General features: G+C 44.6%; 1 protein-coding gene across 6 annotated transcripts in view; it reads left to right on the top strand.

Moving 5' to 3' along the window:
* Positions 1-11,126, top strand: part of VLDLR (very low density lipoprotein receptor) — a 33,499-nt gene extending 22,373 nt beyond the window's left edge. For 2 of the 6 annotated variants that reach the window (XM_040449439.1, XM_040449436.1), the window contains 10 exons: positions 795-966; positions 1,568-1,786; positions 2,718-2,836; positions 3,370-3,509; positions 3,814-3,955; positions 4,793-4,939; positions 5,804-5,887; positions 6,264-6,344; positions 7,202-7,371; positions 8,241-11,126. In XM_040449439.1, the coding sequence (XP_040305373.1) occupies positions 795-966; positions 1,568-1,786; positions 2,718-2,836; positions 3,370-3,509; positions 3,814-3,955; positions 4,793-4,939; positions 5,804-5,887; positions 6,264-6,344; positions 7,202-7,371; positions 8,241-8,276 (1,310 nt within the window). In that variant the 3' untranslated portion in view covers positions 8,277-11,126. The remainder of the gene's footprint in view (positions 1-794; positions 967-1,567; positions 1,787-2,717; positions 2,837-3,369; positions 3,510-3,813; positions 3,956-4,792; positions 4,940-5,803; positions 5,888-6,263; positions 6,345-7,201; positions 7,372-8,240) is intronic. The other 4 variants (XM_040449441.1, XM_040449438.1, XM_040449440.1 and 1 more) reach the window with 3 other exon arrangements.
* The last annotated feature ends 3,985 nt before the right edge of the window (positions 11,127-15,111 follow it).

Consider the following 15,111-nt stretch of genomic DNA (forward strand, 5'->3'; position numbering starts at 1 on the left):
AACCTGCCAAGTCGCGTGGCTTCGCCAAGCCCACCGTAAATGTGCTCTGAACGCTTACATTAGCCTATTGTTAGGCAACATCATCTAACACAAAGCCTGTATTATCATCAAGTATCGAGTAGCTCCTGTCACGTATTGAGTACCGTACTCAAAGTAAAAAGCAGAATGGTTTTATGGGTACAGATGGGCGTTGGTGGATCGGTTGGTCACTCGTGTAATCGCGGGGCTGACCCCGAGCTCCTGCGCAGTATCATGAGAAAACATCCCAAGAGAGGTTGGTAGCACCTCTCCCTGGCCCCGAGAAAAGATCCAAACTCTGAATTCAAAGTGTGGTTTCTACAGAAACCAAACCCCTTTTGTACCATCGTAAGGTTAAAAAGTCCTAAGTTGGGGACTATCTGTACTTGGGAACCGTGCTACTGACTCACAGTGCAGTATCATAGGTTAAACAGACGATCGTTTCCCCAGACACCTGCCTTAGTCAGTTTCTTTTGCGTCTGACACCCTGAACACCTCCCAGGTTTGCTTACTCTCTGCTTCCCAGACTTGAGCGCAATCCCAGTAAGTAACTTACCCATCAGCCACCCTCCCATTGAGTGCTGTGACCCCAGGACGGCCTTTTTCGATGGTGGGAAGTACTTGCAGTCCCAGGGAACACGGAGTGCAGCAAGAATATTCCTCAGGTGTTTAGCATTGCCCTTACTTTACAAGTGCTCCTCCTCCAGGAGGAGCTGACTCAGAAGGACCTTGCCTTCTTACAGCAAAACCAAATAAACCTGACTCCTCTCTCGCAGGCAAAGAACCAAGTCTGATCTTCACTAATCGAAGAGACATCCGGAAGATTGGCTTGGAGAGGAAAGAATACATCCAACTAGTTGAACAGCTAAGAAACACAGTGGCTCTGGATGTGGATATCGCTGCTCAGAAGCTGTTCTGGGCTGATCTAAGCCAAAAGGCCATCTTCAGGTAACTTCAGTTCTGTGCATGGTGTCTCGACATCAAATCCTTGTCACTTGGTCTTTGGGAAGGTTTGGAGGAATTTGTAGCTCCAACCTAGTATCTAATGAGCTGGGACTCTTAAATCTGAACGCTGATTGATTCTCCAACTATTATATGACTATCAGTTCCTCCTTAGAAACTAAATCATCTGTCAAGTACAAGGTGGCTATAGCTATAGGATTATCACAAAGCACATCTTAACTTTTCCTATTTTCACCCCTTTCTCTCTAGTTAACTGACAATTGTTCATAGCTGCTATAAGCTAGAAATGGTAGTGACAGCTTTTTCTTAACCGCAACTATGGAAACGCAGACGATGGTTCCTGAAACAAATAGCTTCACTTAGAAATGGGTCATTCTTGCATATCGAATACGTAACAGCAACTAAATAATGGACAGTATTGTGTAGGACCAGTAAGAGGCATAGTGAAATAATCTGAGTGGTGAGCTGTGGTGTTACTAGAGTTTCTTCTGAACAAAGCTGTTGACCATTTTGTAAACAGAAAGTCCATTCTCCAGGCTCTGATGGTGTCAAACTCTTAAATTTCTTGTGACCTATTCTGTTTCAGTGCCTCAATTGATGACAAGGTTGGTAGACATGTTAAAATGATCGACAATGTCTATAATCCTGCAGCCATTGCTGTTGATTGGGTGTACAAGACCATCTACTGGACGGATGCGGCTTCTAAGACTATTTCAGTAGCTACCCTAGATGGAGCCAAGAGGAAGTTCCTGTTTAACTCTGACTTGCGGGAGCCTGCCTCCATAGCTGTGGACCCACTGTCTGGGTTTGTAGTCTGCTTTTCATCTTACAGCCTTTTGGATGTTATCTGTGTATGCCAGGAGCTATCCCCGTGGCTGAAATAGTACTGAAATCCCAAGACTTATCAGCTCTCCACAACAGACGAGGTAGGGCACGTTCAGGGTGGTGTGGCCGTAGACTCAGCTCCCCACAACAAACAATTATCCAGTTCAAGATGTCAGCGATGCCATGGTGGACTGTACCACAGGCCCTCCCTGGCTGTATGACCACTGCTTGACATTAATGAAATGACAGGTCTGCTGTGACATGCACCAAAAGCTGTACCTGAGCCCTTGTGGCCACCCACCTTCTTTCCGAGTGATTTTTAATTTTTGTCTGAATTCTTTGTTACGTTAGCTCCCAATGAGCAAACCCAAGTACCAGCACGAGTCGGGGGATTGTGGTAACCACAATACCTCAAAGCTTTCATCTACATGTCCAAGTTGTCTGAGAGTCCGGGGGAAATAAATGGACCTGTCTAGCAACACTTCACAGAGACATCTCCCTAAATTGCCACTAAATAATATAGGGAAGCAGCTGGGGAAGTTGACTGAGCCTGTAGTACCCACTGTTGACCCCCATGAATCCTCACTAGAACATAATCAGCCAGCCCCTACCCTAAAACTTAGCATGTATTTGTTTTTGGGTCCTCTGAAAGAATTGGCCTTTTGGAAAAGAAAGACCTAACCTGTGACTTGGGGTTGAAATATAAGTACCACACTTATATAGATTAATATAGTCCATAATGGGCTTGTAGATTTCTCAGTGTTCACTTTTGTTTCCCCAGAACATAATTTAGACCCTGAATTGTCACTGATCGTCTCTCGAGTTTTCTATTCATTCTTTAAATGTGTGTCGCAAACTACGAGTTTATGCCTTCCACACCGCTGAGGCTAATCTCATTTGACTCTTCCCAGCTTTGTTTACTGGTCAGACTGGGGAGAACCCGCTAAAATAGAAAAAGCGGGCATGAATGGATTTGATAGACGGCCTCTGGTGACAGTGGACATCCAATGGCCTAATGGAATTACCCTTGGTACGTATGTTCTTCCTTCCTTGACCGCCAGTTCTGCAGTTTTCGCTTCTCTCTACAGTTTTTTCTGCACTATGGCAGACAGTTCTCTATGGTTCCCTTTGTAGCAGGACTTTTGGAAGAGAGTAACTGAGCAATTCAAGTGGGACAGTGGACTTAACAAATTACTTGCTGCACCACCGCTAGCTTTTATGTCCATTTGGACCCAATAGGTGACAGGAATTCAGGGAAGCCTGAACTTGGGCCTTGGAAACTCTCATCCCGTAGGGGCAGAACAACACGCTAGCTTAATACTTCTATATAATGTAACATTTCTCAAGGAAGCTCCTTGGAGAACCTTAGGCACTCCCTTAGTCTCCCAGAATGAATATGTGTACAGAATCTGCCAGCTGCTTCACAAGGTTTGTGGGACCCCCTTACGAATCTGGGCTGGGGAAGGAACCCATGAGTGTAGAATGTTGGACTTTTTGGATATTTTCAATGGGAGCCAGAGCCGTGACAGCTTATCGTGCCTTGACAATTCTTTTCTTCCCCAGACCTTATAAAGAGCCGTCTCTATTGGCTCGACTCCAAGCTGCACATGTTGTCCAGCGTGGACTTGAATGGCCAAGATCGTAGGATTGTCCTCAAGTCTCTGGAGTTCCTAGCTCATCCTCTCGCACTAACGATATTTGAGGTGAGATGTGTGCCTCGTGTCTAAGTGTGTACCTCTGAGTTACTGTAGCTTCCTGGGGGAGAAAGAACAGGCACGCGAGAAGAGGGGGTTGGACACTTACAACATGGGACAAATTCTATGCTGATTTCTTACGGCACTTTAAGAAACCTCAACTTGCATCTTTTATAGTCTGGGACATCCAGTGTCCCAGACCAGTGTTCAATAAATTTGGTCCATTAAATTGCAAGTAAATGATGATGACTTCAGATAATGACTTGTGTTAATCCCAGGTACTACACATACTCGTTTGGGTGTTCTGTTTTAGGATCGTGTCTACTGGATCGATGGGGAAAATGAAGCAGTCTATGGGGCCAATAAATTCACTGGATCAGAGCTGGCCACTCTCGTTAACAACCTTAATGATGCCCAAGACATCATTGTCTATCATGAACTTGTACAGCCATCAGGTAATGTGGATGAGCACGGCCTGGCAAGGCCACTGTAAGGACAGCAGCATGACTTAGTACCTGCTTGGGTATTGGTAGCTCTTTAGCAACTCAACTTGCTCTATAATGGAAAATTTCCCTTCCTTCCCCTCACTTCAAACACTTCAAAGCTGATGTTTTTTTTTTTTTTTAATTTCTGACTTCCTCGAGAGCTGTAGAACTTCAACTCATGTGTTCCCTTCCAACCCTCAGCGTTCAGTCTTTTATTTCAGGCTTTCCATAACTTTTGGCCGTCAATCTCTTATACTAAGATGATTGTACTATCATCAAAAGTAGCTTTATGCCAGAAACTTTCTCTGCCTCCCCATCATGACACATCGTCTATGAAGATCCTCAACCACATCTGTTCATACTATCTCCTGCTCAAAATACTTGACTGGTTCTATGTAACAGAAAGCCTTAAACCTCCCTGTAGCTGGGTTCCTTCCACTTTGTGGGAGCAAGGCAAAGCAAAGACGAAGGAGAACATGCTAATCTCCTTCCCTTGAGTCTTCACTCTAAGCTTTGGACCAGTAGTGGGTACCTCCTTCCCCCGCCTGCTCCCTCACCACCCACCTGTTCAAGGCATAATCCTTATGCGACTTCCCACAAGTTTCTTTGGATCTGTGGTATCCTTAGAGCATGCTTCCTGTACCCTTATATTTTTTCTTCACTGTACTGGTTGAGCTCCAAGGTTTGACAGATAGACAAGTTTCATCTCCTTGGGGACAAGGGCTCATGTCTTCAGCATCTAGAACAGGGCTCCATGTATAGTAGGCACCAGAATACCTATTTTAAAGGACTTTTATTTCTCAATAGGTAAAAATTGGTGTGAAGAAGACATGGAGAATGGAGGATGTGAATACCTGTGCCTGCCAGCACCACAAATTAACGATCACTCTCCAAAGTATACCTGTTCCTGTCCCAATGGGTACAATCTAGAGGAAAACGGCCGGGAGTGCCACAGTAAGGCTTTTTCCTTTACAACCACCAACGGGACACAACAGTAGGCAACAGAATAAGACGCTAGCCATAAAACCAGCCTGGATTTTTAAAGAATTCTGTTCTGATTCTTGGAATAGATTTGGGAATGTATCTGCTACTTGCACGCCAGGGTTTCATGTCTGTACTTCAGAACTGACTTCTAACTCACGTCAGCATCAGGCGAGTCTGTAGCTGACTCAAGACTGATTGCGACTATACTGATTTGTACCAGTGAGGCCCGTAACAGCACTGAGCTAGCCAACTCGCAGATAACTAAACCGAGTCTTAACATTTTCCTCCCAAGAGGCCATCATTACAGGAACCCCTACGGCCCCAGTGGGCGATGCCATCTCCTACTCACATTTAAACTTGACTTTCATCTTTTGTCCTTAGCTTTTCATTACGTGGCAAATTAAAGTCACTTCTTGTGAGCAAGGAATTTGCAGTGTGAGGCTTTTATTAGCTCACTAAGGAGTCCCTGCAGAGATTAGGTCAGTTTACTAAGAAAGTCATTGCAAGGCAATCTGACAGTAAGAATAGTACGTTTGCTAATCTGGTTTTGAGAGCGTTTCTTGTAACTTCCAGGATGGTGCTGACAGGGGTAAGTGTGGCTGTGCATCTTCTTGAATTGTCAGATTCCAAATGCTGACTGTTCTGTCCCAAGTCTTACGTGTCTTTGGTTTTGCATGAAGACTTTCTTTCAGCCTTGGCCATGCAACTTTAGCTCAGCAGTGATTTGTCTGTCTCCCGTGGTGTTAAGTAACCATTCTCAGGATTTATCTGGACGAAACAGCTAGCCACTCTGGAACCTTGGCATTAACCAGGTTCTTGGTCTTTGTAATTCAGGTACTGCAACTACTGTGACTTACAGAGAGACAAAGGGTTTCAACACAATAGAAAGTTCGCCAACTAGTGGACTAGCTCCTGGAGGTACTGGGCCAGTACTGCCAACTGTGAATCTCAACTAACAGCCACACTCCCTGTATTTATTGCTTATGTAATTAATGCAGCCTGTAACTACTCATTCTGCCCCTGATTGGTAACATGCATTTGAACTCCAAAGACTTAGAGCCTGCAATTCTTAGCCTGTTCTGACTTATTAAGATTTCTATTAGCAAACTGTTAGTGAAATAGCTGTTCTAGCCCGTGCCTCTCAAATACTTGTAGACCAGTTGCTCCTGGTATACACAGCAGTAGATACTAAACATCAGTAACGAGCACCGGGTATGAGGTGCTCCGCCAGACGGATACATTTCTAAGTCTGAATTCAGGTCCATCTAAACCGATTCCTTTTCTTCTCCTGTAGGGATCAATGTGACCACAGCGGTAACGGAGGTCACTGTTCCTCCGAAAGGCACTTCTGCTGCCTGGGCCATCCTTCCTCTCTGTAAGTACATTCCCTACGTATCTGGGTCTGATGAATTTGTTCACCACCCACCAGATGGACATTTCTCATCCGTCTAGAGAGAGACCCCTCTCCCATGGTCACAGTACTCGTAACATTGACCACATTCACTCTGTCCCCAGCATGGCACACGGAGTCCATACCTTTCTCTTCGATGGTATACTTAGCACAGTGACTCGCAGTGGTAAATTCTCAGCTATTCCATGAATGGTGCTGATTGCTCTCTACTTCACAGTTGTTAGTCTGGCTCTTCCCCTTTCACAACACGTCCCTTTAGGTAAAGAACACAGGTCTATTCCCCTCTTTGAAATGTATATGATGCGTCACACAGGGGAGACATACAGATACTTTAATGCCTTCCTGAGGAGTTGGAGGACTTGTACAGGGTAAATTAAAAATGGTTAAGAATTATTAAACTCCGGGGAAAGAACTTTTAGAGCAATTTTTGGGCATGAGGATTCTAAAGCACTGGGCTAAAAGGGTCACTTTGTCCTCAAATACTGGATTCTAAGCCTAGCTAACACGCCTCGGGGAACACTTGGAAAGCCCTCCAGAAACTTGTGCAATTTTAATTCAATTGGCCCAGGAAGGGGCCCAGGACTCCACACTCGCCCACATGGCTGTGTGGAACTTAGCACCAGTCCACAGAGTGACACTTACCCGCTGGTCTGAACTTGTCTCAAGCTCCTGACCCATTTATCTTCCACCATTTAGCCATGCCAACTTCCTAAAACCTAAAATTTGTACTCATGTCACCTATCACCGATCCCTGAACATGACCCTTTTTTTTGGACGTTTTGAGACTAGAGGCTGCCTAGTCACCTTCTCACTTTTTTCAGTGCTCTTGGCAATGGCAGCGGTGGGTGGCTATTTGATGTGGCGGAATTGGCAGCACAAGAACATGAAAAGCATGAACTTTGACAATCCTGTGTACTTGAAGACTACCGAAGAGGACTTGTCAATAGACATTGGCAGACACAGTGCTTCTGTTGGACACACGTACCCAGCAGTAAGTCAGCTTTGTGTCTTGATACACCATGGCTTGCTGTAGGACTTTCTGGAAAGGAGACGGCTGACTCAAGCTATGGTTGCTTGGGCTGGAAAGAGCCATTGGGATCACAGAGCCACCAAATACATCTACCGCCCGGAGAGTAGACAGTCTAGCCTGTTAGAACAGTTGCTAAGCATCTGCCCCATATAGAGCAAGTAAGTCGATCTAAGGTCATCACTGTACTATTGGAGATATTTCTTGGTTATGGAAAATGTATGTACCAACTTATATGAACCAAGTGGCTCCTACTTGAACTGTTAAGGCCGCTGTCTACTGGACGCTTAAAAATTAGCACATCCTATATAGGGGAGTTGGCTTAAAGTCAGTGTATTAAGCGAGATTCGTTTAGCCATCAATACCAAATGCTTGGAAGTGGCCTATCCCACCTACTATAGCTAGCTTCCTTTCAGCAGCAGAGTCAGCTGCTTGTTCTTCAGTTGAAACGCAACTGGAGTATTTGGCCTTCCCTTAGGGAAGAGTGTGAACCGAACAAGTACTCAGCACTCCCTCTCTCAAGCTCTTGGGCAAAACAAAGAATGGTGGTCAATTGATGGCACACATGTGTCTTTTCCCTATTCTACTTAAGATCATTAAGTAGAATGGCAGCATCAGTTCCACTGTTTTCTCTGTCTACCAAGTAGATACCAATGGATTCAAGTTAAAATGCATCAAGGACACAACTCAATACTTTTTTGAGATCTGACTTCCTTGGATGCCCCTTTGGTCTCTGAATGACCAGCCCAAAAGCAAGGTCCTTCATTTCAGAGACTGGAGTTACTACCAGTGAGTGACCACCAAGCTCATTTTGTACTCTTTCTCTTTCACAGATATCAGTTGTAAGCACAGATGATGATCTAGCTTGACTTCTGAGACGAGTCTTGACCTTTGAGGTCTAGACCAATAGCCTCCCCCCACTTCGGAATGGTAACCGAGCCAACGCCTGAAGTCTTTCTTCCTCCAGTCTGGAAGAACATCAAGATATCTTTACATGGATCAAGCTTGTCTACTTGACCGTTTTTATATGACTTTTGTAAATATCCCTGCCCACATTCTACTTCAGCTTTGGATGTGGTTACCAAGTATCTAACCCTTGAACTTCTAGACAGTATTGCCACATCTGGCCAAATATGCACTTTCCCTAGAAAGCCATATTCCAGCAATGACACTTGTGCTATAGTGTAGACCACCTGTACATACATTGTATAGGCCATCTGTAAATATCCCAGAAAACAATCACTATTCTTAAGCACTTTGAAAATATTTCTATGTAAATTATTGTAAACTTTTTCGACGGTTGGGACAATGGCAATAGGATAAAACGGGTTACTAAGATGAAATTGCCAAAAAATTTGTAAACTAATTTTGTACGTATGAATGAAACCTTGGACCTCAGTGGAGGCTTGCAAAGACTGAGTGTTCAAACTACTGTACATTTTTTTTTCAAGTGCTAAAACAATTAAACCAAGCAGCTTCCCCACGGTTTGTGCCTATTCCTCTAGGATAAACTTCTATAAACAGCCTGAGTAGAATCAAGCGTTCTAATGAACTATAGGAGCGACGTGATACAGACCTTGATGTTGCATAACTAAGCCTGTAATTTGGCTACTTTCTCTTACAACCAAGTACCAAGAGAACAAGGTACCACTTAATATTTGTTCCCCAATTATTTATTTTGTAAAAGAAGCTGACTTAGCCTATACCTAGAATTCCTCTTGTTCAGGGGAAAGTTCCTTTTCTCATTCATTTGTTCCCTGATCTAGAAACCTGTGCTAAGATTTCTGCCAATTCTGCTTCTTCATGCTTAAGTCTCTGTTTTCCGTGTCCTATCATTATATGTAGCTCCAGGATGAGTGCTTCTTGTCCTTGAGCTAAGTATGTTCTGCTTTTATACGTGTACACAGTCTTCCACGAAGAGGGCTGGAGAGGTAACATTCAGTGCCATTCTTGAACTCTAAGGTAGTGGTTCTCAGTGGGGTTAACATGTCCATCCTCTGAGAACTTGTTAAAAATGCAAATTCTCAGGTCCCTTCCCAGACCTGCCGAATGAGAAACTCTGGGGGTGGGGTCCAGGAATATGTTTCCGCAAGCCCTTCAGGTGATTCTGATGTAAGCTAACATTTGAAAAACCACTGTTCCAATGTGACTTCATGGATAACCTGCAGTACCTTCTAATTTTTCAATCTGGCTGGCATGGATTCCTTCTATGGAAAATGTCTGACATTTTTAGTATGAAGGGCAGATAGGGAATTTGGGTAGAAGAAAAAGTAGCACGGGGCTTTAATAAGTTTTCCATCAGGTTGGCCATTGCCTCGTTTCTCTCAAGTCTCAGGATGTGGGCAAGCAAGGGAAGATAGGAGGCGTGAATTCCTGGGAAGATGCTCTAATTCCAAAATGAGGTGCGGAGTCTGCTGCAGAAGGCAGGATTCCTTTTGGGATTAAATGACCAATGCGGGAGCAAGAGGATGAAGAGGTATTTTGAGATAAGTGGATGACAGATCGGTGGGTGACTCCCATTCCACTTGCCCGTGGAATATAAGTAAGGCAGTTGACACCTCGGTTGTGGCTTAGGCAGAGATCAACAATCCAAGATGAAGTTGCTTCTGCCATATTGTTTAATAGATACCTGTTGTGATTTTGGTCAGATGGATCAAGGTGAAAGGCATGGGCTTTTGTTGGGGGGTGTGCAATTCCGGAATATAGAAGGAAGAGGCTGTAGCCGTGAAGGCAGGATTCTTCAACTGTCCACCTGTTACTTCCTCTTCAAATAGTCACTACACTAAACAGGATGTGGCCTGCCGACATAGGGTATCTGAAGTGCCCATGTGATAAGTAGGTTAGCATTCATCGTATCTGAACTCTGAAGGCCCTTTGGTTGTCTGGTACTTTGACCCTATGCTACAAAACCCACTGATTTATTTTTTTTAATTGGAGCAACACAAAGTTCCCTCCTGGGAAGCTTGAAGATACCAGTGTTTTCCCCCATTACGAGGTCAACTTTAAGGCCCAAAGCCATAGTTTTTAAGAATAAAATCAAGCATTATTCTCCATCATCTCCTCTTACATTCCAGTCCCACCTGTATTCTTTTAGGTTCAAGGTCCCAGTCTCCAACCTTCTAAGAGTCTCCAACCTCCATCTTTTACCTTGCCCTACCCCCTGTAAGTAGCCAAGGACAGAAACTCTAACTCAAGTGCTGAAGATATGAAGTAACTACGTATTAAGAATAGTTAATATGGCTGGTCAATTCAGCATGTAATGACACTTTATGAAGAACTAGAGCCTTGGGCTTCAGTATCCAAATAAGAGCTATAAGAATCCTACATGAAACATATTGGCCTAAGTTTGCTATGTCCACAGAGTTTACTAGACAAGGCGAGAATTAGCTAAGAGGTAAAATATGAAACTTATCAAACAATGAAGGAAGATGCTTGGAATCAAGTGAGTCGTACACAGTCACTGAAAGTGGGTCCTCCGGAGACTTTAGGACTTGCTGCAAAGACTGGTAAACAATGAGTAAATACATTTGTGGCCCCTGGTAAAGAAATCCAGCCACGTCCCTGAGTCCAAATTTTTAAGTGGCCTTTGCAAGCTGTCTGTTTGGCAAGCAAGTACCCCCAGTTGTTCAAACAACCCCCTTAAGACATTCTTACAGCTATTTTAAAGCCATGGCATCATCTTCAAGCCTCCAGTGTTCTATTCTTGATGAACACAAGGCCAAAAAAAAAAAAAAAAAGAGAGAGACTTCGACTTTGGCACTTACTTCTGTTCCTTGTATCTTTGGAAGTCAGATAGCCCTTCCTTCTCAAAAAATGAGAAGACGGGCTTTAAATAGCAAAACTATAGGGCATTGAAAAGGACTAACTCTTCAGTTTAATGCTTAGAAATGGGAGACCTCGCTGAAGTATACCTTTTAACTCTCCTCACCCCCCAAAGCAAAAGATGCTAGTGGAATGTTCCATCTCATTAGTCTAACTAGAGGAATTTTCTAAAATTCTTACCTAGTGAAGAGGTTTATTCTTTTGAACCCAAATGGAAGCTAGAATCCCTGATTTTAGTGGGAGGGAAACTTGCAAATGGCTTATTCACTTTTGCTGTGATAACTTAGGTTCGAGAATGTAGAACACAACCTGCTCGTCCTGATCATGGAGTTTGAGCTCCACGGTTTCACAATTAAGCAACCAGCCTGACTCTTTGGAAAAACTGGAAATTATATGATCAATGTTTCAGCCACATCATGGACCTAAACTGTGGAGGTTCAGGAATATGTAGAAGTAGAAATAGTCTCCAAAGATACCTTGTTTCCAAATATAGGAGACATGAATCTCAAGATTCTACAATGGCATTTTGGGGACTGACTTCTCTCAAGTCAAGCATGGAACTTTTCCAAGTCAAAACGGTTTCATGTGAGGGGGAGTAAGCCTTCTATGTACATCGTCCTTGTCTGCTTTCACAGATCAAAAGCTGAACACGAGTTAGCAGCGAGGTCCTATGCGTGAATCTTGGGGGGGTCTGCAGATAAGCTATTAAAGAACAGATGACAGGAGTGTCTCATCTCTACTGTGTCCCCCAAATCCGTTGAGCACTTCTGAGCCTGGCTTATTCAAGAAACAGGAACCAAGGGGGACCACCGACTGAGAGTCTCCCTGTAAACCTACTAGCGATGATCTCAGAAGGAAGCCTAAGATAGGCTGTAGGTGGGTCGTGGGCTCTGCAGGGGAGCAGAGCATCTAGAGTTTGCTTCTTCACTTTGCTTAAGGAGAAAGTCACAGATTGGCAGCAAGGAGGTTCACAAGCACTGACTGTGGTGTCGGTCTTGATGTGGTCATTTGGGCAATCTGCTAAGCCCTTCTCGAGGTGGACGTGGTGCGGACTGTGTTGCTGTGCCACGGTGAGGGTTAAGTGAGAGTCCACAGAAGGGCTCAGCACAGTGCCTGGCACGTAGCGGGTGTAAGGCGAGCGTTCCCGCTGGAGATCGCTCTCGATGCTACGCCTCCATTTATTTGTTGTGGCACCATCTCGAAAGTGCTAAGTGACTTTACCGGTGAGAGTGACAGTAACTTGACTCATTACTGAGCCTAACATGCATGAGACCTTGTCCCAACTGTTTCCCAAGACACTTGTCTGATGAGATCGAGGTGGGAAATTCGGGTGGTGGTATCACCTTTATACAGTTACAAAGTCTTCCAGGCTTACGTGATTTGAATCCTACAAACAGAGCTGGTGTATCTCTGCCTCGACCTTTTGGCTTTACTGCCCGGGACACAGAAACGAGTTTTTGGTGGCCGGCACAGTGTTTGGATGGCAGCTCACACACTTTGACTCTCCCTTCGCTTCCTACCGTATGCTTAAGAATATGCTAGATCGCTGCTAGCATGTATTTTATGTGATCTTTATGTATTTTATGTGATTTTTATGGGACCTGGGTAGGTCAACGTCTGCATTTTACAGATGGGAAAACTGGGGCCACTGATAACAGCAGATTCTGAACTCTACGTGCTTACCGCCATTCCCCTCTCAGAAAAGGAGGCAGAGCTGTGTTAAGGTTAAGATGGCTGTCACTCCGCATGGTTGCGGAGTCCCCTTCGCTACCGATGTCAGGGGTCCTTGAGCAGTTTCCTAGGTGTCTCAGATGCCCTTCGCGGCTGGCGTCCAGGATGGGGGCATGCTGGATGTGGGAAGCTAGCGGTCCCTCAGGTCAGCACAGAAGAATATTGTCAGTTACGTGCTGTGAGCCAAGATGCCAGAAGGCCTAGCGTTATTTTCCTTGTTCGTCTGTATCAAGCAGCAGCAGGTTACCGGATTGCAACGCGAGACGTAAACATTCTCCGAAGGAAGCGCTGGGCATGCAACACCGCTCCTGTGTTGACACATACTGGAGCCAACAAGCTGTACTACCCCCTATCACACACCATAAGGTTCTCCTAAGGAAAGACACGCCCAAGCAGAGAGGAAGGACAATAACTTGGGTCAACTCAACCGGCTGATGGGTCTTAGGTATTCTGGAGTCCACCCCTGACACCTGGGTTTGATCTCAGTTTATACACACGCACTGGGGGGAAAGAATTCTTTGGGGGAAAAAATAAAATGACTGGCTTTGAAAAAACGGTCTTGCCCCTTCTAAAATGTCACTCGAGGGGGCGCCTGGGTGGCGCAGTCGGTTAAGCGTCTGACTTCGGCCGGGTCACGATCTCGCGGTCCAGGAGTTCGAGCCCCGCGTCGGGCTCTGGGCTGACGGCTCAGAGCCTGGAGCCTGTTTCCGATTCTGTGTCTCCCTCTCTCTCTGCCCCTCGCCCGTTCATGCTCTGTCTCTCTCTGTCCCAAAAATAAATAAACGTTGAAAAAAATAAATAAAAATAAATAAATAAATAAAATGTCACTCGATACCAAGATGCGATTTAAGAGCATGTAATGCCTCAGAAGTCCAGAGCGTATGACGACGTTCTAACGCTCAGGATCCTCAACTCCTAGAGTCTCATGTTGGGAACACATCCAGTCCTGCTGACCTGTAGATAAACATCTTTCTTTTATTAATAAACTGTACATGTAACTTAAATAAAAGTTTATTTTTTGAAATAACTGTCGTAAGCCTTTCCTTTTTTCCTACAGAACTTCAAACAAAAAAAAGCTTTTCCTCACGTCTTTCTCCTTTTTTGCAACTCAATCACTGAAGTTGGCTTAGTCGCCCCTTTCTGGAAAACGTCCTCAAAGGATGGAAAATGTCACCTTCCTTGCCACACTTAGAAGTACAGTTAGTGTCTCATCAGAAGAAGCAAAGGCCTCACCCTCTCCAACTCCCCCTTCCCACTCCTCCCATGAAAGAAATGAAAATCAAAGCTACTCTTACCAGGGAATATTAGGCCTCCCTGTGCATGACAGAACAGATGCTTTGTGGCCTAAAGGAGGAAGCCCCCTGGGGTGGCAGGACAACTCTGGTCTTGACAGACAAGTAAAAATCATTTTGATACCTTACCCCCATCACCTCCTAAGTGGTTTGTGTTGAAACTCACCTAGGGTTCTCCTGTGGTTTCCTTATCTCTTTTCTTCCCCCTTCCTGTATGTTCATCTGTTTTGTTTCCTAAATTCCACCACAAGAGACTCTTAAAGATAGAGAACAGGGGTGCCTGGGTGGCTCAGTTCATTGAGCATCCGACTTTAGCTCAGGTCATGATCTCATGGTTCCTGAGTTTGAGTCCCGCATCAGGCCCTCTGCTATGAGCACAGAGACCACTTTGGGTCCTCTGTCTCCCTTTCTCTCTGCCTCCCTCTCTCTCTGTCTCTTACTCTCTCTCTCAAAAATAAATTAACATTAACAAAAAGAGAACCAACTGAGGGCTGATGGAGGGAAGTGGGTAGGAGATGGTATAGATGGGGGAAGGATACTAAGGAGGACACTGTTGGGATGAGCACTGGGTGTTGCATGCAATCATAGAATTCTACTCCTGAAACCAGTATTGCACTGTGTGTAAACTAAAATTCGAATTAGAAAAGTAAAAGAAATTCACATATGACAAACCTAAATGCTTACAAGTCTTAGAGATATTCCATCTGAAATTTTTCTAAGCAGTAAGCCCCTGTTGAAATCCTACTGTGTGCTAAACCTTGATATTGGCTCAAGGAATCAGAAACAGTAGTGGGGGGGAGGAGAAAACTAAGTTGAGGGAAAAAGAAATTGCTCCCCCCACCGAAAAAATCCTCAATGT

Source organism: Herpailurus yagouaroundi, unplaced genomic scaffold (assembly GCF_014898765.1).
Source record: "Herpailurus yagouaroundi ecotype Mexico unplaced genomic scaffold, PumYag 199, whole genome shotgun sequence".
Classification (NCBI taxonomy): Eukaryota; Metazoa; Chordata; class Mammalia; order Carnivora; family Felidae; genus Herpailurus; species Herpailurus yagouaroundi.